The sequence below is a fragment of the Epinephelus lanceolatus genome, chromosome 6 (genome assembly GCF_041903045.1).
Source record: "Epinephelus lanceolatus isolate andai-2023 chromosome 6, ASM4190304v1, whole genome shotgun sequence".
NCBI lineage: Eukaryota > Metazoa > Chordata > Actinopteri > Perciformes > Serranidae > Epinephelus > Epinephelus lanceolatus.
Window position 1 is genome coordinate 29,243,923 of NC_135739.1, and position 26,419 is coordinate 29,270,341.

At 40.8% G+C, this 26,419-nt stretch overlaps 1 protein-coding gene and 1 long non-coding RNA gene across 2 annotated transcripts in view; one reads left to right on the forward strand and one right to left on the reverse strand.

The window, feature by feature from the left end:
- The first annotated feature begins 7,507 nt into the window (after positions 1 to 7,507).
- anos1b (anosmin 1b) overlaps positions 7,508 to 26,419 on the forward strand; it is a 50,908-nt gene continuing 31,996 nt past the window's right edge. The window contains exons 1-2 of the mRNA XM_033620843.2: positions 7,508 to 7,900; positions 19,653 to 19,700. Of these exons, the coding sequence (XP_033476734.1) occupies positions 7,724 to 7,900; positions 19,653 to 19,700 (225 nt within the window). The 5' untranslated portion in view covers positions 7,508 to 7,723. The remainder of the gene's footprint in view (positions 7,901 to 19,652; positions 19,701 to 26,419) is intronic.
- On the reverse strand, positions 11,746 to 25,209 carry LOC144463682 (uncharacterized). Its single transcript, XR_013491721.1, has 3 exons — positions 25,092 to 25,209; positions 12,176 to 12,287; positions 11,746 to 11,881 (listed from the first exon to the last, which is right to left on the reverse strand). It is a non-coding gene; the product is annotated as an uncharacterized LOC144463682 (long non-coding RNA).

The window sequence follows — 26,419 nt, forward strand, 5'->3', positions numbered from 1 at the left end:
TGCCTGTAGTTACATTTTAGATGTTTACGTGTTCAGCTGTCCTGCTGTGCACTGACTGAAAGTTTGTCTGGTTGCACAATTAATACATAATTTAGAAGAGAATTAATTGAACACAGTCCACATGTCTGTAGAGTGGCATGAAAAGAGAAAACACTTTCTCTATGTCCTATTGTTTCTTAGATTCAGATTGAAGGGTCAGTACTTAATTGCCATATCAAAATGATTGCCTTAGTGAACTCACTTAAACCAAGGCAGAGATAGACAAAGATAGTAATGCCACTCACTCACAAAGCACATAATTCAAGAAACAAAGTAGAAATCTATGCCCATAAAAGCAAGGGTGTAGGTTTAGTTTTAACATTGTTGGGGGACACATGAAACAGGGGATTTGTGCATTTTCTCCATCAATATATGGTATAAGTCATTCTAATTTTGTCAAAATACTGCTGCTTGCCACTTTTATGTTTTTATTGGAGGGGACAAATGCACATGTTGATATTACACACCTACACCTATGTATATAAGCATAAAACATAACACATAAGAGCAATATAGAAACAACACTATGAACCTATAAGGAAATTAGCAGCAACATCAACTGACCCACTAGATAAAGTGTTTTATAAATGTAGCACATGAAGCAGTCCAGCATGTTTTCCTGAAGTCAATGTACTTGCATGATACTTGCATTTTTTTTTTTTTTTTGGTTGTATCCATAAGGATGAATGCACTTAATATGAATCACTTTGGGAAAAAAATGGTCAGCTAAATGAATATAATTTAATGTAATGTCTTTAATTAGAACAAATGTTGTCCTTCCCAGGAAACCACTACCTACAATTTATCGTCACTACCTTTCAGTAGTTATGCTACAGTAAATCCTCATCATATATAAAATTCTTGTAACATGCTCTAAGGGAAAGTAAAATAGTCCTGGCCGGGCAATTTCATTAGCACGTGACTAGATCACATGCATCATTATAGAGGTAGTGGAAATGTTACTGTGGGCAAAATAATATTGCAAACAACCAGTGTTGTGGATTAACTTGTTACATGTAACTGGTTTCATGCATCAAATTATAAGATAAATGTAACTGTAATCGTTTACAGTTACTGAGGAATATGAAATTAAATTACAGCTACTAATCAAAATGGGGACTTCAAAGGGGTTACATTCCCAGTACCGCCCTGCATTAAAAAATGGTTGAGTTTTGTGAGTTGTTGAGTGGTTAGGGTTAGGATTTAGGGGCTGGGTTGCGGATTCTGACTGGGTAGGATTAGAGTTAGGGTTAACTTTCCTAGCTATGCTATTTTAAGTTACATTATTTCGATGAAGTACTTAAATAGTTACATTGCTTATTATATTTTGAACAGTGTAACTAGCAATCTGTAACCTATCACATTTCAAAAGTAACCTTCCCAACGCTGCAAACAACCAGTATTTACCTAATGCTAAAAGCTAATCCTCAAAATAAGATAACCTATAATACAAAACTCTCTGAAACCACTGATAAGACCAATACTGAAACAGCAATTGCTACAATATGCCACACAGTGACACTGTAGCTCCATCCAGAAACACCCTGCCCTCCTTTGCTCCTGACATACACTGACATTCACAACAAGACACCTTTGGGTCCCTGCACCATGTCTTGAGAAACAGTTCTGTTGAAGACTTTGAAGGTGACAGAGATCAGACGACTAACAGATGAGCGGTGAGTAACACCAGCTGCAGGGAATAATCTCTGACCACTTCAATAATCTTGGACAGAAAGAAAAACAACATGTACAAACTGTGACAGAAGCTGTTAAATGGACTGGGATTCAGTAGATGACACAGTTTGGATTAGATCAGTGACATGTTAAATACGTAGAGATTATATCTGAAAATTGGAAACAGCTTCTCTTTTTGTAGTTCATAGACATGGTTAATTCAGCTGGGTTTAGTTGTGATAAAATGTGTTTATGTGATACATTGTGATGAAGCTCCAGAAGTCAGATGTCAAACAAACCGGTTCATAGGATTTCATCATCAGAAGGTTACATGTAGCGGTATAGCTTCCCTTATTAGCATGAATCATGAAACACAAATTTCTCTGTGAACATAAAAAGCCCTTACACAACTGGAAATCTGTCCCATAAGGCTAGACAGCACAATCCTATCACTCCCCACAAAAACACACTTCACACATACTTGACAAAACAAGTTTGCTACAGAGCTGCAGCCAGGAAACACTAAGATGAAGAGTCCAAAGTCCCCAGGTGCAGCAACCCCAAGAAATATTTCACACACCACCCCCAAAAAGGTTGTAAATGTTCTTTTTCCGCATTTTCTTTTTTACTTTAACTGTCAAAATATGTTTTCTTCCAGTTCTTCCCCGCTCAGTGCCAGAAATTTCTGATGAAGAAATACTAAATTCCTTCACAAAACTTCGCTTTTGACCTAAATGGTCTCATGTCATAATTTATACTCTATAAAACATCAGAATCACATTTAGAAAGCCACCATCTGGAGTCCAGGTTTATTTTGATAAAATATTTTGCAGATGTTCTTTGAATTTATTTTTGCTTTTGTTTAGGACCTTTAAACTGTCCTTAACCCACATGCATGGTATCAGAACACAAACTCAGCTATACATCCAACTTCTCGTTTAACTACCATCAACCTAAAACAGAAAAAATGACACAGGCACCTATGACTATTCTCAAACCTATTATTATAAAAGGGTTCAAATTTGTGAGAACATTGTTTTACTATTTATACACACAAATGTAAGATGAACTACAACAGTCTGTTTACATGCAAAGTGATTTTACCTCAATTCATTTTCATTAGTCTGTACACCATTGCAAATCACTGAAAATAACAATTTGAAGAAAGATTCTTTTAAATACATTGTTACTGCCTATGGCATTAAATTAGATTAGTACAACTGGTTTTCTCAGCTGGTCTCTACATAATGAAGTTATGTAAACTACTTAAATAAATAAAATATGGTCAGTGTATTCTATGAATAGACAGACTACAACTAATTTTTGTATAATTCTACACTGTAAGGGCGGCACGGTGGAAAGGTGGTTAGCGCTGTCGCCTCACAGCAAGAGGGTTCCTTCTTGGATCCCAGGAGGGAGCCCTTCTGTGTGGAGTTTGACATGTTCTCCCCGTGTCAGTGTGGGTTTTCTTTGGGTACTCTGGTTTCCTCCCACAGTCCAAAGACACGCAGGTTAATTGGTGACTCTAAATTGGCCGTAGGTGTGAATGTGAGTGGTTGTCCCTCTCTATGTGTCATAGTCTGGTGATCAGTCCAGGGTGTACCCTGCCTCTTGCCCATTGTCAGCTGGGATAGGGTCCAGCCCCCCGCGACCCTCAAGAGGATAAGCAGGTATGGAAGTGAATGAATGAATGTACATTGTAAACTTCTCAAGTCATTAAAACCCCCAAATTCATTGAAACAATATTGAGGGCAAGCCTTTGGTGTTTACAGGAGCTCCAGCCTTGCTTCCTAGCCTGACAATCAGACCATTACAGTATTTAAATCGATAGCGGGCATTGATAAGAGGTCTGAAACCAGCCTGGAACTTGCTTGCTTGCGTTCTAAATGTACAAAACCAGGGTGATAATCAAGTTACTCTTTGTGAGGTAGCAGCTTTGATCAAGATCAGATTGAAAGACTGAAGTATTCAACTGAATTAGAGAGATCTGTTGGTGTTCAGTCATGTCCTGGCTAATTTCTACTGATTGATCACAAGAGCTGAGATTCTGGCAGTTCTGTGTCCCTCTGTCTGTTTGTCCCTCTTTCTTTCTTTCTTTCTTTCTTTCTTTCTTTCGTTCTTTCGTTCTCTCTTTTCTCTGTCACTCTGTTTCTCTGCCACACTATCCCTCTTCCTCTCTCTTTTCTTGAAATTCAAAGACATTTGGTTTTAATCAAGCAGATTTTGGACAGACGGTGAATGCTTCTGTTACGTGTGTGTGTGTGTGAGACAGAGAAACTACGTGTGTGTATGTGTGTAACTGTGTGAAGTTTGAGTATGTGTTGGGGAGGGTCTTTGCTCCACTAATGGTTTATTCAGAAACCTGAGCAGGGTGTTTTAAGAAAATATGAAAATATTATGTCGGTCATTTAGATAATGGGCAACTACTGTGGAGTGCATCTGTGTGTGTGTGTGTGTGTGTGTGTGAGAGAGAGAGAGAGAGAGAGAGAGAGAGAGAGAGAGAGAGAGAGAGAGAGGGTGTGTATGTGTGGGTGTGTGCGCACACGCATGTATAAGAATTGGTTTCATGCTTTCTGATTTAAGGCCTGCGTAGGTCCTCTGAGGTCAGGTGTGCACGTGCACACACACACGCGCTTTTGAACACAGTGACTACACTTAGTTTGGCTTCACAGCACATCACTTATGTACATTTTGTCTCTCGGTCCTACTCTGTATATTTGTCTCTCTTGTGGTCGTAGTGACGCAGTACTGTGTAGACCAGTGGCTCCCAATTTAGGGGTTGGGACCCCCCTAAGGATCCTGAGATCACAAGATAATCACAGGGGTAAGACAGAGTACATAGAAACATTTCTGTTGTACAAAATTGTGTATTTTAGGCCTGTTAAAGGTCCTCTAATGAAAAAATCAGAGAGGAAATATGATTATGTTGTTGAACTGCTCGATGCTGTAGCTCAGTGGCCATGCTAATGGCCATGCTAGCCCATTACAAGGGTCCACAAGCATATATTAGTAGCTAATATCTTACAACAATTAATTCATTATCAGTTAGCTGAGTGAAAACTACATATTGTTTGATATTCTATAGTTGGTCAAATCAAACAAGCTACCTATATACATCACCATGGGCTGTGTGAACTTGTAAATTATCTTAATTTTGAGGGTTAACAAGCCAAAAGGTTAGAAGCCACTGATCTAGTCTACTGTTCTAACCTGCAGTGTGCAGCTCTTTCTATATGAGGACAGAATGAAAACTCCACTGCAGAACAGTCCTGCCAGTACTTACTAAATATTTATACGTTTCCATTTCCCCTAAATCAAAATGTAGGTGATTCTTTCTCCATCTCGCTGCCAACAGGGATGACTCCTCTGCTGGGTTACAGTTTCATGTAAACAAATAGGGCTTTCAACCATGTGTCCTAAACATCTTGACTTGGCCCTGGATCTAATAAAGCCCACTTGGCTCTGCAGTTGCTGTAGCAAAGTGGTGACTGACTAACACACTGACTGGCTCTGTGACAGACACCTACCTCAACACATTCTTCAGGTCTCTTTCCCATTAATAAATGCTCTTTTATTAGTCTGTGCTAATAATTACCAGAGAGAATTCCCAGACTATAAAGACGAGTTTGTTTTTCAGAATAGTAACAGTAAAGTGTTAATAGGCCCAGAACAATAGCCTCCCATGCAAACCATTACGCCATAAATGCTTTCTCTTGCTTCACTGCACTGCATCTCCTTATGTTTAATTTATTTATAGCAGCTTTTTGATCTTCTACAAATAACTCATTGAGTATGGAGCTGTTTATTTATGATGATGATGATGATGGTGGTGATGATGGAAATGAAGATGGTAGTCCTGGTCATAACAAGGAAGATTATTGAGCGACAGTGGTGAAGACTGTCCTTGAAGGTAACATTATGAAGATGATGATGATGGTGATGACGACGATGGAGGAGAAGGTTACAGTAATGATGACGGCGGTGATAATGATGATGATCATGATCATAGTGGAAGAGGGGATAATGAATGATAATGAAAATGGGAGGATAAAGATAAAGGTGACAGGTGAAGATGATGCAGATGAAGCAGTGGAGATGGGGATGAAAATGATGATTCTTTCTGACTGTAATAGGCCAGAAAAAAGGTCCATGTCTCCTATATCACCGTGTTAAGCTGTAGCTGACCAACAAGGGCCTGTTGCATAATCACCCGCATTCATGTTCCCTCAGGCACCACTATGCAAAAGGCCCCACCACCTCTCCTACGTACACAGACTTTGTGGTTTTTGCCTCATTTTTTGTCATTGTTTTGCATCTCTTTGTAGTCCTTATGCATCTTTTAGTGGTTTTGTGTCTCTTTGAGGCCCCCAGGAAGTGCGCCAGGCTTTGAAGCCAATTTTCATCATGGTCAAACAGGGGAATTATATTTTCTGAGTTCATCACGTGATGCCCTGCAGCCCAAAATGACTTTTCCGCGATGACTTACATGGCAAAAGACATGCCTATAAATCAGTGGATAATTTTTTTTGAGCACCACTACCCCCACGAAATGACTCAGTTCACTATCAAGATGTAATCCATTTGGTTTGATAGCATTTGGAAAGTCTAAAGCCGCATGACTAAATCATTTTATCCCTGTCCAAGTTAACAGAGTGCTGTAGCAGCCAGCTCGGTCTGCGGAAGTCTCTAGTGTACTTGCTCAATGGGCTGCACAATGTAGAAGCAGTGCCGATCATCCGTTAATTCTATACCCACCAGTCAAACCATTTTGGCTTCATGCACCACTGAGCAACTTTAGGAATGGAGTGAACAGGTGCCCACCACCTATGCTGTATCCAGGTCTGTATCCGGTCCCTTTGCATCGCTTTGTGGTCATTTTGAGTCCCTTTCTGGTTGGTACGTGTTACAGTAATCTCACTGACATTTTGCAGATGAGGACCAGGGAGCCCCTGACACTTTGGGCCCCTGTGCTTGGTAAGCCCGTTCAGTAATCCATTCATGCCTGTGATGATGATAATGATGATAATGATGTGATGGTGACAGTGATGGTTATGGTGATGGCAGTGAAGATAATGCTGGCATTCAGGATAATGATGAAGAGCACAGAGAGTGAGTGATGCAGGTATGGACGATATATCATGTTGAGTTGATGATGATGATGGTGGTGACAGTGATGGCTATGGTGATGGTGATGGTGATGGCAGTGGAGATAATGCTGGCATTCAGCATAATGATGATGAGAAGAGGTACAGTGTGATTGAATGATGAAGGTATGGATGATATCATGCTGAGTTGATGATGATGATGATGAGGATGGTGACAATAGTGACGGTGATGGCAGTGAAGATAATGCTATCATTCAAGATAATTATGAATGATCACAGAGTGTGAGTGATGCAGGTATTGACAATATATCATGTTAAGTTGATAATGATGATGATGATGATGATGGTGGTGGTGGTAGTCACTGCAAGACCAACAGTGCTATAGAAAGTAAACATGAAGATGATGATGAAGATAAAGGTGTAGGCGGTAAAGTTGATCATGATGATGGTTATGCTGTGAAGTACAGTAAAATGGTGATGATGGTGGGTATCAGGTCCAGGATGATGACGATAATGACGATAGCTGCACGTGCACAGGTAATGAATGTTAATGGCAGTGGTAATAATGATGATGATGATGATACCAGGTAGTGTAACTGGAGGAAGAAGTGACTGAAATCACAGAGGCGATGAGCATTATGATAAGGATAATAAGGTTGAAAGCCATGATAACTCCGCGTGGACGCACTTGTACCGGTGGTGGGAGTGTCCGCGAGGAGGGTAGAGCCGCTCCACTCACTGCTCGCGCGCAGACAGGAGCAGCGCTCTGATGTTTTCATTCTGAACTTAAAGGGTCGCGAGAGTGGGACGTTGACGAGCCGGACACGAGGAAGCAAAACTGTTTGTCGTTTTAAAATTTGTGCGTTTCCTTTCATTTCGTTTTCCTTGTATTTCCTCTCGGTGTGATGTCAGGGTGTCGGGCCGCTTTGGTGCTCCTGTGCGCGGTGTTGGCGGTGACTCGTGCCCGCAGGAGTTCACCGGAGCAGGAGGATGTTCAGGAGAAAATCAACAGCGCCAGATGCACGTCCAGGTGCCTCACTCTGCACATGACTCAGCTAACGACTGCTTTCAGACACCTCCAGGTACCTACGACCACTTTGTATGTTATTTAAGAGTGTTTGCTGACCGTGGGGTCAAATATGACCACCACTGTAGCCTTTAATAAAAGGCACGTCATGAAATGAAATTAAAGACTGTCGTGACTGAGTATTTAGACACTTTTTGCCACTTAAAGTCCCGCCGATTACATTGATACTTAATATAATGTGTACCTATGTAAACTTGTAGCCTAAATGACCCTCAAAGGTGAGTTAACTGCAGCATATTACTCAAATATGAGGACTGAAAGATGCACCATTTAAGGCTCCTTTTTACCCTGAGCTGTTTCTGGTATTTTCTGTATTTTTATGGGCCAGCTGCAAACACTGCATGTGTCAACAACATACTATATAACTGTCATTCTCATTCTATAGGCTATAGCTCAGTGGGGTCAGACATTTTGTTGTGGTAAGCTACCTCAGAGTCACTTAACCTAATTTTGCTTTGATTTCACTATTTAACTACAATATCTGCTGGCACAGCCTCCTAAAAAAATTCACAGTAGGTTTTAAAGGGTGAAATGAATAAGAGTGGTGCCAGGGATGGGCATCTTGAATCAATCAGGTGCAGTCTGTGGTCAAATTGGGAAATAAATCAGAATGGTTGAAGTTTGAAAACGACTTTCTCATAATCGACTGACATAATGATCTCTCATTTAATTTTCGAGATTCAGCAGTATGCAGAAAAGGCTTCTCTCATGAATATAAAGTTTAAATTGCATCATTAAACTTTATTAAAATGTTGGAACATAAAAAAAAAAATCACTAGTATGATTGATGCAAAGCCACTCATACAACTCTGATCACCATTCATAGTCGTATCGCTTAATTCAGGCTGTTCTCACAAACTAAAAGTAAAGCTCCCAAGGTTCTGTACTCTTGTCAGGAACTATGGTGCTTGCTGGAGAAATGTATTATGCAGTCATAACAATTTTGTAGTCAGCATCCATCCTTAACAGTAACAATGGTCACTCAATGCCATGTTGTGCAGAGATTTAAGATTAGCTCGTTATGCACAACAGAAAAGGAGCGCAGCTGAGCACTTACTGCCTAAATAATTAATCCGAAGTAACTGTGTGATCTCACCTTTAATAGTGAGTTATTTCAAGCATGGTTTTCATCAGGAAGGTTTGCACAAGTGTTTTGATAAGGTTGCCCAGTGTCAGTACACAGATGGCCAAAGGTTCCCTGGAAAAATGTGGGTTACTGGTTTATAGTAGTTGACAAAATTACTCATCTCAGTGAAATCGCTGGCCCATGTTCTTTGGCCTTTGTAGTGAGGAATGTGAGATTAACGGGGACATTAGGACGTTACCAAGTTCGAAAAGCCACTTATTGTTAACGGCTTCAACATGTGCATGCTGTGTAGTGGGTGGGAAAGTCATTAACCACAGAGTTCAGCCCCAGTGGCTCTGAGGTGTGTAGAAGACAGTGTGTGTATTGGTGTGTGTGTGTGTGTGTGTGTGTGTGAGTTTGCATATGTTCATGTATAAAACAAAGGTTTGGTCTGGTTCGCATCCATCCTGAATAGACTCCCTGCACACCTGTGCATTGGGTAATGAGGGTGGCCCCTGGATGACTCTAGCAGTGAGATGTGTGTGTGTGTGTGTGTGTGTGTGTGTGTGGTGTTTCTGGAATGGAGGTGTGAGAAAGGGAACATTTGCTTTAAACTTTATGAAGTGAAGTGCAGTAGTCAGATGTTGAGCATCAAACAGCAGCGATAGAAATGAGACCAACTGACTGGGAGGTAGCAAACAGGCCAAACATTCATTTTTTACATTTTCTACTTGAGTTTCATTTTTAAAAGTGAACAAAATGTGGCATCCCATTCAGACACAACTCTTTTATCTCTGTGAGTTTGTTTTCTGTTATACTGTAGGAATTAATTGACCTTGATGATGTGTTGAGACTTCCAGGATTTTCTGACTCTGTACTTCAAATTTTATTGAAGCTATAAGAATATTTATTTTTAGACTGCTCTACTTGCAGTCTATTCACTGGATTTTTTTTTTCAAGAAGACTTTAAGACTGTCAGCATCCTGAAACAAAGCAGATTAGGGCTGATCTTTTGCAGTAAGAATACAGAGGTTGATTAATGAAACTTCCTGAAACAAGTTGTTTTGGAAGTAACTCATTCTACTAGTTAGATCTTTTACTCACTTTAAGAAAAATGCTATATGGAATTATCTCTTAAAAAGAACCTTTTTTTTTTTTTTAAATTTTCATCATCAAAATCCGATTGTATAGACTGACAGAAAATAATCCATATCGGTTTTTGATCATCAGTAAATCAAAAATGACAACACTAGCTTTTCCAGTTCCTCCAATGTGAGAATTTCATCCTTTGCTCTGTTTTAAATTAATGTAAAATTAATATCTTTGCATTTTTTACTACTAGTTGGATAAAACAAAACAATTTGAGGCCTATAGTTCATATACGTACATGAATGCTTTTTCCACGCGTTTTGGTTTGTCCTCCACATGCAGACTGCACTTTAGGTCACAGTTGAAGCAACATTGTCTGTGATGGCGGGTGTGGCTACAATTTTTGCTGGCTCTAACCGTGCTCACAGGACTTTTTACATGTTAACATATAAATGTACAATTACTCTTCCACTATAGTGAGGAACAGAGGTGTCAAAATGTGCTATGATTCACCATAGCAGCTTTTTTCTGATTGGCCAACATCCTATTATTCTTTGCGCGATTATATTGCTGCCTCTTGGCTTGTAATGCTCTTGAAAGTACTTAAATTGTGTTTTCCATTTTTATTTGGACAGAGGTTTCTCACAAAAATAGTGTTCGTGTGTACATTTTATTTTGAACAAAGGAGGAAAAACCCTGTTTTCAAAAATACCTGTGGAGACATCTGCCAGGAGTCTTTCATTACTTTATGACATTTTAGACAGTAACCAAGAAATGAATAGTCAGATGAATCAATTATGAAAACAGTTGTCAGTTGCAGCCTTTGTTGAAAAAGAACTTGGCATTGACGTTGTCATTGATTAACAGGACAGTGACATTTTAGTGTGACTCAGAGACTCTTTTTAGGATATAAAGGGTCACTGAAAACTTTGTGCGTTTTGCCAAATTAAAAAGAGCCTCTAAACTTTGAGCAAACAAGGAAACAAGTTTCCTCTCAGCCACATCCTGGGGAGCAGCATCACTCCCTGAACCTATTATAGGACAGTGCAGCAGAGCACAGAGTGATTAATGGGTGGGAGAGACTGTGTGTTAGAGGGTTCATTCATTTAAAGAACAGAACGTTTAAAAACAAAAAACCCTTTTGATAACAGCTCCAGTAACTATAACATCAGTGATGGCAAATGGAGCTTTACTCATCCTACTCTTTCACCACACTCAGACACAAAGACACAAACACACACATTGCTTCCTCTGGCTCCATGTGGGTGAACCCTGTGTTTTTGGCTCTTTCTCTCTCAGTGTGTGTGTGTGTGTGTGTGTGTGTGTGTGTGTGTGGCGAGTGTGTAGCCACTAGAATGTGAGTCACCAGTTTTCTATTTACACCTCTCTTTCGGCTGCTCCTCTGGGTTTTCCACTACTTTCCCTTGTATGGTGTAATAGCGTAATTATAGCTCTTTGTGTGTATGTGTGTGTGCACATGAGCATATATTTGCTGGTATGTTGTCATATTCCCAAATTCCTCCTTGATGTAAACTCCTAAAAATAAGAAAAAAGAAAAAACCAGCGGCCTCGCCTGCAGAGCTGGATCTTTTTGCACATACGTAGTAGATCAGATTAGGCAGCGTGTCTTAAACACTCACAGGTCTGTGGTGCTGATGAGCGGATGGTTAGCGGTTCAAGCCAGGGCAGAGTGCCAGTGCGAGGCTGAATGAGCTGCCTGTGCATTCATGTTTATGTGTGTGTGCGTGCATGTGTGTCCCAGCTGCTCTGCGGTAGGTAAGTCTAATCAGTCCAGAGGTCGGTCAGCCAACCAGTCACGCTCTGAAAAAGACCAGAGACAACGGTCAGGTCAGGTTGCACATAGACAGACGGGGGAGATAAAGGCAGGTAGACAGACGCGGTCAAGCACGAAGACAGACAGGGAAGATGGAAAAATGGGTGAGCTAGGCAGGTAGATGGCGCACACAAACAGGTGCGACTAACATACATGAAGAGAGACAACCTCACGAACTGTGACACAGGCTAAAAAGCGGACTGACATGCAGACAGACAGGTAAGCAGAGAGACAGGCAGAAGGGCGGGTGACAGTAGGAGACAAAGGCTTGTTTGATTCACCTCGGCGATAAAGCATCCACCCCTTTCTGCGGCTTTGTGACTGCCCTGTCATTTGATCAGCAGAACCAGGGATGGATGGTGATAAAATTGTGGCGGTGTAGGAGTGACTCACCTGAAACCAGGACAAGAAATTCCAAGATAGTAAATCACAGCTGGAATGACAACACATTGAATGACAAAGCTTTGTTCTTTCAGCTTCAGAAAGGGAGATGGACAGAAAGACTCTTTTACTACATCAACACTGTGACGGCATTTTATACCTGATACTTGAGCAATTAAATGCTTAAATCTTCTTCCCAGTGGTGACCACTCACATATCTGCACCCTGAATATGAAGCTGCCGCTGGCATTTGGCCAGTCTTGGAACCAATTGGCTATGGGTCTGACAACAATAAGCCTCTCAGGGTAATATTTCAGGGGTTCTGTATAGCTAGCAGATATCTAAGCCAAGACAACTTCTTCTGTGTGCTGGTCATTTTGGCTACTCTCTATAAACAGATAGCTCCATATGAATGACCAAAAAAAAAAAAGCTAAAAATTGCCATCAGATGATAGTTGTTTGGTTCCAGAACTCCATTTTGGCCAATGTGTTTGCCTCATTTGCTCTCCACATGCACTGTTTACCTGCATTCAACCAAAGCCTGATCAATACTACTCGGACTACAAACAGAAACCAGAACGCTTCTGATATCAAAATCTCTAATGGTAGCTTACAGATTCGGCATACATATGCAGATATCTGTTTATAGAGATTAGCAGTTGGCTAACTTAGCTTAGCACAAATGCTGGCAATGGGAAAACAGCCAGCCCGTCTCTGTCCAAACTCTACCCTGGCTCCTAGAAATTACGTTTGTATTTTACTAAACTGCTTTTTTTACTACTTTCTTGTGGCACAGCCAGGATTGTATTCAGAAATGATGTGTCTTTCAGGTAAAGAAACACTACATTCATGTACCACGTAGGCTTCGGAAGGAGGTGGATTGGGGAGATGGTGGGCGTACAAAGACCTTGACACCAGAACTTTGAGTTTGCATCCTGATTCCTGTCATAGGTTTAGGCAACAAAAGCACTTTGATGAAGGTTAGAGAAAGATCATAATTTTGGTTAAATGTTAATAAAAACTGCTGTAGACACTATGAACTACTGAGATTGGTTTTATTGACAACTGAAATACATTTTCGTTGACATTTTGCTGTTCAATATCAACATTTTTGTAACTTTCCACGTATGTTAACTAGCAACAAATGTATTTGCTGATCCAAATTAGTTGTGTGTGCCGTAAACATAATATAAGGCAACAAAATACACCTACAGTACCAGCACATCTAAAGCTCATTCATTAACACATTGTATGTCATTTGCTTAATTCATACAAAAAACAAAAATTAAAACTAACAAATTATAGTTTTACAGGGAGTTAATGTGCAGGACTATTTCTTGGTCTGGACCAGTAAATTCCTGCCATCTCCGCTGGTTGCTGGGCAACCAGTCTTTGTGCTAGTCTAAGTTAGCTGGCTTCATATTAGCCTACAGATGTGAAATTAATCTTCTCATGTAACTTAGGGCAAGAAATCATATAAGCTTATTTCCCAAAATGTCGAACTTTTACTTTAATTTGTTGATCATCTAGAGTATTTGTTTACTGAAAGAGTTTCATCATTGTTGCTGTTGGAAGTGAACCGAAACAGAGAGACGGATGCCAACGTAATTGTCGGATGAGGCAAAGTTCAGGACCGTGTAACAACCACTTTGTTGTGACGCTTGCTGTTTACAGGATGTGGGGCACCACAAACACTAACGTTGACACACGTGCACCGAAACACACACACACACAGGCGCACGCACGTAGACTAATTAGGGGCTTCTGTCGGGAATGCTCAAACCTCAACATTGGCTTTTTTGGAAGAGCCTCATATTCTGTTGAGTGGAAGTTAGTCATGAATGATACATTCACCGCACACACACAAACAGGTATGCACAAAACACATACACACGCATGTTTGCTTCTGGTCATCTGGGTGTGATTAGCAGAGTTAATGCCTCGTGTTAAATAGACTTTCTACTGCACCTCACCGCGAACGCTGACCACAACACACACACACACACACACACACACACACACATTATACGTACACACACTCTCCCTGCCTCTGTCTCTCTCACACACACTCACTTTTTATCGCCGCATCTGGCAAAAGTGTGATTTATATCTCACTCTCTTTCAAACACTGAAGGGTGTGTGCAGCTGTGCGCGTGCATGTTAACTGTGCACATTTCTGTGTGTGTGTTTGAGTCCCTGCCTCTTTCCCGCTGTTGCATTTGGTAATATCAGATTATTATTCTTTAACAATGATTACTGTGGACTCAGCAGTCATCAGAACCATGTGGAAGTTCTTTAGTGCAACAGTTTCGCACTCCGTGGGTCAGTTCTGGTTCTGACAGGTCTCTCGTGTCTCAAGCTCAGACAAATTTCTCTTGCGAATCCCAGGATAGAGAAAACTTTAAGACCCTGTGTTTTTAATGTTGGTATGAAATCCAGCCGTGTGGAAATCCATCATTAAAATGAAATGGGATGTTTGCACTGTTTTTTGTTCTAAGTCATAGATCATAAACTGGGTTGGAATAAAATTCTCTTGATATATTTCATGCAAGGTATCTTGTGAGCTATAGTGTGAGGATTTTTTATGGTACATGAAACATAAAATGCACAAAAGCTTTTGGATCAAATTGTGGGTCATAATATAGGTTTTAGGATTTATAAATAATTAAAGACACTATTTTTGTTGCAAATAAACACATCACATACAACTTCATCCATAACCAGAAGTCAAAAGTGTCACAATGAAAATTTGTTAGCTTTTAAATGGTTTTCCAGTATGGATGAAAATGGACTTTAAGAAGTTGGCTCGCTATTAATAAAACTCCGAAGACTAAGCTTAAGCCAGACGAACAGCAGTCGACAAAATTTATTGCGTCCTGTTTCACAACTAGTATCCACTCCTTTCCAGTCTCTCCCCCTGTTAACTAATATTTATTTCCATCTTTCACCTTCTTTTGTCTGCCTCCCTCTGCTCTTTTCAACTTCCTCCCTGCCTCCCATTTCCTCTAAGCCCTCTACATCCAACTTCTTTTCTCTTCTTCTAGTCACCTTCTTCCAATCCTCCCTTTCTTTCCCCGACTTTTCCAACATGTGCAGCTGTTTTGCTGCAGACAGACACACAGACACACACACACACACACACACTCTGAGACCCCACGAAACCCCACTCTGACCACTGTTTAATAGCCATACGGCACACAGGCCTATCTAAACTGCCTTGATTGGCTCTGACAGCAAATATGTCCCATGAAATTGACTTGGGATCAGCCTGTGTATGTGTACATCCACGTGTGCATGCATTAATGTGTGTGTCGCAGAGGGGGCTGAGGAGGAGTGACAGAAAAAGGGGGATCTTATGGCGAGGAAGACAGGAAAAGAAAGAGAGCGTGAAAAAGATTAAGATACGGGATGAAGATGGGAGGCCAGCAGCGGGGAAAGCTGCTTTATATCTCATCAGTGAAAATCTGGAGATGTTTAACTGTCCTCAGTTCTTTGACTGGCACATCTACAGTATATCATCACCATCATTTTCAAGTCCTCTCCTGTCAGTTTTACAGAAGTTGACAGCAATGTCTGTGGAGACTAAGAGGAGGAGTTAGAGGGTAAGAATGAAAGACTGAAGAAGAATGTATGCCTCACAAGGGTGGTTAGTTGAATTAAGCATCCTTCTGCCAAAATCAGAAATCACAATATCTTTGACTGCATCCCTTGAATGCTCGAGAGCAGGAATTGAAAATCAGTTGCGCCTTGGCAATGTCAGTTTTGTGTAGTCAGGAAGTGCCTCAACGACACGAGGAAAGAAAGAAAGAAAGAAAAGGAGGGCAGGGGAGGAAGGTGTTTCTCTGTCTCTGTAGTGGTACCATGACAGCTGCTCCTCACTTTCTTCTTTCATCTATTCTTCTTTCCATCCATCCTTCCCCACAGACTTGTGCATCAGAGATTTAACCATTACTTTTATGCTTCACTGCCTTCTTCTGCTTCCCTCTCTAATTTATCTCTATAGGAAGCATCAGCCCCAGCATTATCCTGTTTAACAAATAGCACAGATTACTGTTAAGACAAGCCATCAATAGTCATTTAGTCTTAAAGGCATAGTAGCATGGGACAGAAATACACTTGTATTAGACAGGTCTTCTGGGACAGTTTGACATCCAAGAGTAGGAAAAGCACAGGTGTAGATAATAAAACAAATGATGGCTAAATTCCATTTAGCATCCTGGTATTGTACATGCTGGCTCAGGTTCACGGCTTACTAGCACTTGAATAGAGCACAGTAGGACAACAATAGACACATTGTTGATGTTATCAGTAACACCTGTGCTTTTTCTACAATGGCAAGTCAAAATGTCTGCTGGGAAAAGGCCCATTGTGCCTAACAACCATTTCAGAGACTAAGGTAGTTTTTTTTTATTTGGTATGATTCATACCGTATCTGACTGCCTTCTCTCTCCACTGTGATAACTTACAGCATCTTTATGAAGAGAAGGTCACCTCTAGAGCTCGGTCAATTCACTCAGACTCTCAACACCCCCTCCATGTTGAGTTTCAGATGCTTCCATCAGGACGAAGGTTTTGCCTCACCACATATAGCACTTAGCGTTACAGATCATCCTTTTCTGCTATCACTTATCTTAACCAGCGGTGACCACTGATTTGTCCATGATTTATCCTTGACTGTGTGTGATTATGGAACCTGTGTGTTATGTATTGTACTGTCTGTTTTGTTTTACTTATGACTACTGTGTGTGTCCCAAAGTGCCCCTCTGGGGACATTCAAGTTTTACCTTACCTTACATTCCACTTCCCTGTTGCTCAGCTTTCACATTAGTAATATTTTTCAGTTCTATAGTACACACGCGTCATCATCTATGTGACATTTGTTCATGTTGTCACTAGAGTGTAGACTCCAAGCCCATACAGTTGAGTCAAGCTTTGCATTATGCCTACTGTTGTTCATGTTTTGGAGACAATGTCAAGAACGTCCCTTTCTCCTGTTTTCCTACTTTATTACATGGACGTGCAGTCAGGGGATGAGATATATGTGTGCTGCACACATATGAAGATTTCGGAGGAGACTGGTGGTGTTGAGAGCTGCCTTTGCAATTATACTCGACAACTTCTACTCACACAAACAGTTGTTTGCACACGTAATGCGAACTGTACCCGAGTACACGTGAACCATACTCAAGACCACCTTTTTATTCGCACTCAGGCACTGACTGATGAACTGTGCTCAGGTTCAGTACACAGAGTTCACACTAATTGCAGTTGGACTTTGCGGTTAAGTGGACTCGGATCTGGGCCCAGGTCCCTAATGTGAAAGCTTCCTAAGAGTTTTAACAAATTTGTGGTGGCCTCTGTTCAGGACTTGATCCTGATTTTGATGGCACTCCTTGTGTCTCCTCTCGAAAACTAACCACCTCTTCGCTGCTGCCCAGCAGCTGGACAACCAAGGCAATAGTACGCAGCTGTAGTGGTGGACAGGGGTGAGAGTATGAGAGGAATGAGGCAAACAAAATTTGTGGAGAACTTGGAGCTCTGACCATTTTCACACATATGCTCAGTGGCCACTCTCTGCAGAAAGCAGGCGTGACTGATGGTTTTTCAGTTTGGGAAATTTACAAAATTGTGAGAGGCAGCACTCTTTATTTCACAGTTAGAGAGAAGCTTTATACTGTCCAGTCTGACAAGACATGGCCTTAATCTTGTTCTCACTTAAGAAAAAAACAAAAAAAACCTCTTGGCTGTTTTACTGATAGTAAATTCTTTTAGCTGCTACATGCAACATTTCCATAGGGTTTATCAGGGAGTAGGTCTTAATCTTCATATATCAAATTGCTGTTTAGCTTCTTTAGCAGCTATTTCACAAAAAAAGTCAATATGCATCTGTTTCAAATGTTAAAAGTGAATGAGTCAATTCAGCATCCCCTGTACCGTGAAAGCCCTTAACCCTTAATCTCTACCCTTTAACCTCTGCACTGTTACCCCAACTCTAACCCCTTAACCCTCATCATACCAGAAGCACAACGAGGACAAGCCCTGAAAAGTGTGTGTGTGTGTCTGTGTGGAAAGAGATGAGCTTGGTTCAGCTAAATACAGCACGCTCAGGAGAGGGTTTAGGAGTCGTTAAGAGGGCTTATCCCACATACACACACACACACACACACACACACACTTACACACACTAGAGGCTCATATACTCCCTGGAGACACACACACATGGCAACAGACAGATACACAACTGCACACACACCAGTATTGTAATAGTTGTTTTGATGTTGGATGATGGCATCATGATTGTGCAGAATGATGACAAAGCAAAGAGCAGCAGTTTTGCCACACTGACTGACTCTCTCACCAGTGCAAGTTAGAAACAGCTGACAAGGTTTTTAGTCTGCATTTAAACCGCGTACATGATCCGAAATCTCCTAAAAACTGTTAAATTAAAAGAAAAAATGTAATGTAGCATCCACTCTATGGAACCAAGATGGATTATTGCAGAAATGGTTAGTTAATTTATCAGTTGACAGACATTAATTACAGATGATGATGATTGATAATCAGTTCTTTAACTAATTTATCTAGCCGAAACACGTAATTAACTTCCAGCTTCTCAAATGTTAATATTTTTTACTCTGTCTTACGTAATTGTAATTGAATATGTTTGTGTTTTGTACTTTCAGATAAACAAAACAATTTCAAATACAATTAGTACATGAACTAATAATGAAAATAATCATAAATTCCAACCCTTAATGGGAGATGTGAACCTATTACAGGGGCTACCACTTATCTTAACCATGGTTTTATATGATTTTGGTAATTATTAAAAGGTGTGGCCTTGTGCATTCAATACCAAATATGGATAGTTACAATTTTCTTTTAAGGTGTTTTATTTGGATGGAAGACAAATCTTGAAACGTTTGGTTTATCTGTATTTCTGTCCCTGTGGTCATGAGATGACGTCTCTCCCTGTCACAGTGGTTATAGCAGCCATATTTACTGGTGGTCTTGACTCACTTAGCAGTTACTATCCACACACGCACACACACACATAAACATACATCTCACCAAGTGACGCGGTCTCTGTCTGCTTCAGCAACCACAAACACAGTATCTTAAGTCATTTTGCACCCAGAGGATAATTATGTAAATAAGAGAAAGGTTGAGTGTGCGTCTGTCTGCATGTCAGATTTGCTCTGGTTACGATGACCTTTTATTAACAATATTTAGCTTTCTGTCTTGTTGCATGTCAGACAGCAGTCTCACACGAATGGGTCATGTGGGCAGAGTGTGTCAAACACAGGATTTGTCTGTCAAGGATTTATTTCTCTCACTGTGTTTGTTTTAATCATCATCCTCTCCGTCTCTTTCTAGAGTGACCAAGTTCTGGTTTGGTGTGAAAACCACAGACGCTGTGCGCAGGTAAGTACTCATACACACAAACCTTTACTACTACACTTCTAAAGACATTTTACTGACTCTCATTCAGTTCCCTAAAGGCTTACTCAAACATTAATCACTTTATGGCCAACCCTACCCCTGTTAATTAAGCCATCCATAACCCCAGGACTGAGTCTTCAGTGTAGGAGTAATGACCAGGGGTTCAACTTGTGGTACCAGTAACTCTGACTGTGTAGTTCATTCAGTTGAACACAATTGGCCGTGTTCCTGGGTGGTAAACCTCTAACAGTTCTTTTCTTTTCCTTTTCTTTTGCTGCATGAGCAACTTCTACTGGTTACTTGAGGTGACCTTGTTACGCCTTACTAGTGATGCTCATTGCTTGCACTTGAGAAGAAGCGGGTGCAGCACCACCCAAAACAACACCAGAGTTAGCAGTAAAAAGAGCAAAAAACATGCAGGGCAAAGTCTTACTTTAACTATAAAAGGATTTGATGATTTTTAGGGGACAGGATTTTTGTCCTCAAGTGTGAGCAAATAGATTCCATGAAGAACAGGCAGGTACTTCTCTCAGTGATTTAACAAAACTTTCTCACAGTGCACACTACCAGAAAACAAAAAGGTGCTAGAAGCAAAAATGGCTATGAAAGAAGATCAAACATCTGCATCGCATTTGCACCAAAGTTATTGTCAAAGCTTGGCGAAAGCTTAGATATCTAGGAGGGCAATTGGAGCGTGTGGAGCTCTGCCAAGGCCAAATGCCCTATCTTGCAATGTTAACAAAAGTGAAAAATATTTTGTGTCTCCATCTCGTGATTCGAATCCGCTCCAGAATGTAATGGGTTCTTGCTTGGCCCATGCCACAGCGTTCCACAAAGTTTCATTAAAACTGGGCCAGTAGTTTTTCCCATCATCCTGCTGACAAACAGACAAAGCAAACCGAAAAAATATACACCGTTGTCGAGGTAATAAATTTGGTGCAAAGGAGGTAAGTGTTTATGTTTTTTGATCTTGCCAAAGGCTCTAGTAGTGCGTTAAACAACACAGATATGGCTTTTTTGGGGGGACATCATATGATAAATTAGCATCAGCCAGTACCATGGAAAATGTGTTTCTGATTGGTTGGCACATACCTCAAACACACGTCTGTTTAACAGTTTAAATCAGTGTGCAAGGCACATTAAAATGCAATTAATCGCAGCAACAACAGAATGTTTGCTTTGTGCTACATTAACATCTGCATAACTGTCGCTGGTGTAATGGTCCACATCCCGGGGAGAAGTGATTGATTATTTGTATCCATCTTGTCTTTTTGGCTGTGGGTATGCTGATCCGAGAATATAACAAACCTGACACAACAACAGTAAAAGCAGAGACAGAGTGTCGCTCTTCATCTCCGCCTCGAGAGGAAAGTGGCAGAGAGAGAGCCTTTCCCTTGTTTCCCTTGTGTATGGAATCTTTACTCCTGCCGCACAGCTCCTGTAATAGTAAAGGTTGTGTTTTTAGTTAAAATAACGTCCTCTGCTATATCCCCATTATCCGTCCACCCTGGAGCAAAAATTATCCCCTGTTTATTCACTTAACACTGCCTGCCAGGAGGCTTTACTATGTGTGTGTGTGTGAGCTAATTCATTGTTTGATTCAAGAGGAGTTTCCATGCTGTGTATTTTTAGCTGCCAGTCTATCCACTCTGCAGCAGCTCCAGCTTGTTCCAGTGTTCTGGACATTACTGTGGGTGTTGTAGACCTCTGGTCCAATCTCAGACACAGAGTGAATTTGTGGATAAAACAGGAACACGGTCTCCATATTTTGAAGCCAATTATCATGTTAAAAATCAGACAGGCTGAAAGATGAAAACAGGAAAATGTCTTCAGTATTAGAAAAAAAAGATGTTACAGCTCAGAAGGAGAGGAAAAAAGTGATTACTGAACTAAGAATTTTTGTGAGATCAGAAACTCTTTTATGAACTCAATACTGATGCTGTGTAATCTGCAGCCAAAACATGTCTGTAAAGTATCTGTCCACCATGACCTTTTTCTGACTGACCTCAACTTACTCAATATTAATGACTTGTTGAAAGATTCTGTCTGCTTTCTTATTGATGTGTTCTCTGAACTCTCCGTTCAGGTTCAGACCTATTTAAAAGCTTCATCCCAGCTGAAAGCACACCTGAGTCGTATTTTACTTCTTGCAACACTTCCAAGCTTCCCTACAAATTCACAGTCACACAAAGGAAAAGCCAGAAACAGGCGTGAGATTGAGGGCTTTTTTTTTTCCTGTACATATATCAGAGGTCAGCTGGGGTTAATGTCAACAACAGTCAAGAGCATCCCCCTCCAAAACTCCCACCAACAGACTGTTGCAGTGGTTACCGCACTAAGCGAAACATCAGACTCCAACTTTCAGCGATACCTAACCCCCCCTCACCACCTCAAACACAAACACACACAGCTCATTTGACCTTACCCAAACTTATCTATAGCCTTTCCTTCCTTCTCTCCCTTCCTTTGTTTCTATTCCTGGTGTTTAGAGTTCAACAGCGACACAGAGAGAATGAGAACAGAAAATATTTTCTAGTTTAATACCACATCTAAACTTTATTACCTTGGCTTTGTGTCTTGCTGTTGTACATGTGTGAATACCAGTGTGGCACTGTGCTGAAACCAACGTCCAACAACAGTCTCTGAAACTGGCCAGTGGGGGCTGACGCTGTGTAAACCACAATTTTCCTCTCACAGGCTGATACTGCACAGACATTCACAGTGTCTCTTCTTGCTTGTTTGAATTGCAGTTATTAATTCTTACCGTTTTACAGTCTGTTGAAAGTGGACACAGCCCAATTTGTAAAAGTCACCAGGCCAGGCCAACAAAAATAAATTAGAACTGAAAAGCACGTATCCCAGTCCTCAGCCATAATTGCCAAGATTAATCAAAATAGTGAATTATAAAGCGGAGGAAGTCCAACATTGTTTAATGCTCCCAAGGTGTGTATATTTGTTAACAGGATACAGGGGAGATATTTAAGGCTGGCTATTTTTTTATTGATTATGCACCTTGGGAGCAATGTGCAATGAGCACAGTCCACTTTATCATTGTTTCATTAGGGTGATAAATATCCCCAGGGTTCAGTTCTACTCTATTCTGTTGATTCTGCTTTTTTTCTCATAACATTTTTGATATAAGAAGGTAAACTACAGATCCCGACTAGGATTTTGTTTCAAATATATTAGTCATGCTAACAGCTCTCTAGATGACAGTGTCAGTCGGTCTGTCCACCACTTTGCTCCAGACTAAAACATCTCAACTACTATAAAATGGATTGCCATCATATTTTGTACAGACACAAATTTTCCCCTCAGTATGGATTGTGATAACTTAAATGATCTCCTGACTTTTCATCATCATCCAATGTCAGGTCAAAATATCAGTTTGTCCAGTACTTTACTATGATGAGATTCTCAAGTGGCATGGTGGTGCAGTGGTAAGCACCATTGCCTCATAATAAGAGGGCTCCAGGTTCGAACCAGCCCCTCTGGGAGGCCCCTCTGGGTTTTCTCCAGCTTCCCCTCACAGTCCAAAGACACGCAGGTTACTTGGTGACTTTGACCATAGGTGTGAATGTGAGAGTGAATGGTTGTCTCTATGTGTCAGCCCTGTGATAGTCTGGTGACCTGTCCAGGGTGTAGCCTACCCCGCCTCTCGCCCAGTGTCAGCTGGGATAGGCTCCAGCCCCCCTGCAACCCCTAACAGGATAAGCGGTTACAGGCAATGAATAATTAAAGAACTCATGACATCTACATCAGCCTCATCTTTGTGTTTCGTGATGATTAGCAAATGCTAGCATGCTAACACACTAAAGTAACGTGGTGCACATTGTAAACATTGTAGGCTACCTGCTAAAAATCAGCATGTTAGCATCAATACTGTGAGCATGTTAGCATAGTGACGATAGCATTCAGCTTGAAGCACTGCTGTAAATACAGCTTCACCAAGACTCTGGTCTTCACAGATTCTAAGTCTTGTGACTGCATGTGTTGATATGACTCCAGAGTTTCGATAAACGATGCAGTACACCGTACAAGATGTTTACCTTACTTTTGGAAATGTAAACAAAAACGAAACCTCTTAGATTTTAATTGTTAGCCATCAGAAAGGAACCAGAAAAGAGCTTTGTCTGTATGAAATACTGTCTTTGGCTGGCGAAATTTTGATATAAATTCAATAAATATCTGATTTAAAACTAACGATTCTGCCAAGACATTTAGTGCTCTCATTCAGTTTCTGTTAATCGTTGCTCTGGACACTATTAGTTGGGACCATAACATTGTTTAGGTGCAGTACCCGCCCCTGGTCTGGACCATTTTCTTCACAGAGAGGAAAAGAAAATGAGAGTGTCATAGGGGAGGAAGTAGTGAGTCCAGTGGTCCTTAGCTGTTGATCTTTTGGAGGAAAAACACTCCTCTGCACAGTTTGATTTTCTGACTTTTTCTCCGGGGAGCTACATTTTTCTAATGTTTATAAACCCAATTTTAAGGTTATTAGTAAGGCAAATCTCACAAAATGTGACTTGGTCTCAACCTGCATTCCACTGTAGGATCTCATAAAGCCTTTTGGCAGTGTAGCATACTCAATAACTTTACACAGAAATTTTTACTGAATAATTTGGGGACTGGTATTACTTTCCCCTCAGCTCCTTTTTGGGTCCTGACAGACCTGGAGCGGGGCTGAACGAGGTTGTTCTCATTGAGTTTTAACATGTGTAACACAAAGTCAGTCTGTCTGCTCATAGTCTCTCTTTCACACACATACACACACGCACACATACACAAAATGGTGCCCTGTGACACTAATTTCCCATGTCATCTGCTTCACTGAAGAGGCGGAAAGCTTTCCATGATGATTTCTTGTGTTTGTGAAAAAATAGCAAGGTATTTGAATTAGAAATTTCATTGCCTTTTCTTTAATCATCTTTAGTCTCTCAGCTCCAGACGCATTACTTTAACAAAGCAACCAAACAAAACCTTGCAGTACATTGCATCTACAGGACACTTAAGCTGAAAATGCGCTGCAGCAGCACCACAGCACATCATATCAAACGCGTCAAGTGGCTCCTCACACTGATAGGAAGTGTCGTGCTGAAGCGTGTCAACAGAATAACCACACAGAGTTATTACTACTTTTACTTAAACATCTGTACTTACTACTTCCACCTCTGCATCTGCTTAATCTGTGTGCACGCCCACTAATTAAACTTGATTTCTCACCCAAAGAGTCAATCCCCACAGCTTCGGCTCACCAGGCAATATCTTTTTTCCTTTGTCTTAATAGCGACAGGATTGTGGGTCCTATAGCTCAGGATATTTTTTGACCTCGACAACTAGTCTCTCTTCAACCATTTCTTTGAATCAACTCACGTGTGAGACAGCAAGAGGTGAGGAGAGGAAGTCAAGCTGCCATGGGAGCAGAAAAGACAAGCTACTACGGAAACCAGGACTCACAGGCAGGGAACGAGTGGGGAAAAAATCGTTTTTCGGGGGGCAGCGAGGCTGAAAATAGAACAGTGGCGTGAAGTGTCACAGGGTGGTGCATCCACTAGAGCCTTAGCCAGTGTGGGGCTGTACACAGAAAATAATTGGGGCTGCTGTTTGATGCGTGCTGTTTGGAAATGTGTTTTGGTCTTTAGGGTGCAAATACTCTGCAATGATATATTGCTAGTCTTCCAAATTGTATATGTGAAATCTGTGATTGCTCATTTGTTCTCATTTACAATAAAGAATGTTAAATTTTTAAAAAAAAAAAAGAAAAAAAAAAATATTTCTTTAAAGTAACTCCTCTAGTGAGAGAAGTGCCTTTTGCAGTACAAATAGGATAACATAACAGAAAGAGATAAAGGTAAACACTGCCTCATTAACTGTGGTACTTTGTCTGTTTTAGGGATGCACCGAAATGAAAATTTGTGGCCGAAGCCGAATAATATTAAACGGTTGGCCCAATACCAAGTACCGAATACCAAATATCGTTGTTTAGTTTTTCATTAGTTTTTGCAGATGAACCCCCTCCAGATTAGTGTTGTCATGGTACCAAAATTGGATCCCACTGTACGATACCAATGAAAATATCATGGTTCTGAGTAGTATCACGATACCACGGCAAAAATGAGACAGATGTGCCTTTTGTCATTTATAAAAAGATAAATCACTTTTCTATAATACATCAATGATATTTCAATGGAATAAATTACTTATTGACTTATTCATACTTCAAAAACAGCATCAATGAGTGATGAACATAGGGGGGATCAAAATAAAATAAATAAATAAAATAAGAATCAACCAGCCACCCTCCTCCCCTGACAAGTAAAGAACAGTCCCTTCATAAGTAAAGAACAGTCCCTAAAGTGTGGTGAGGTTTGTGGGCCGTGAACGGCTCGTTTCTCCTCTGACACGTCACATACCTGTGTTCGGCTGGCTCGGCTGTTCAGGTACTTCTGGGCAGTCCACACGCCAAGAAGAGGATATTATTGGAGCCGACTTATCCGTCGCCGGTAAGCCGATGGCCGCCGTATTTGACAGGAATACATTACTGTCTGTGTCTGTGACCCCCGTTCAACCCACAATCGGTGGGATTTGCCTTTCGTTTCTGCTACTGGTTGAAATCTGTAGGCTGCTCGCACAACGTGCTGAATGGTTTAAGCCTATTTTGCTCGCTCAAAACTGTTTTTAGTTGCAAATGCGAGTGCGGT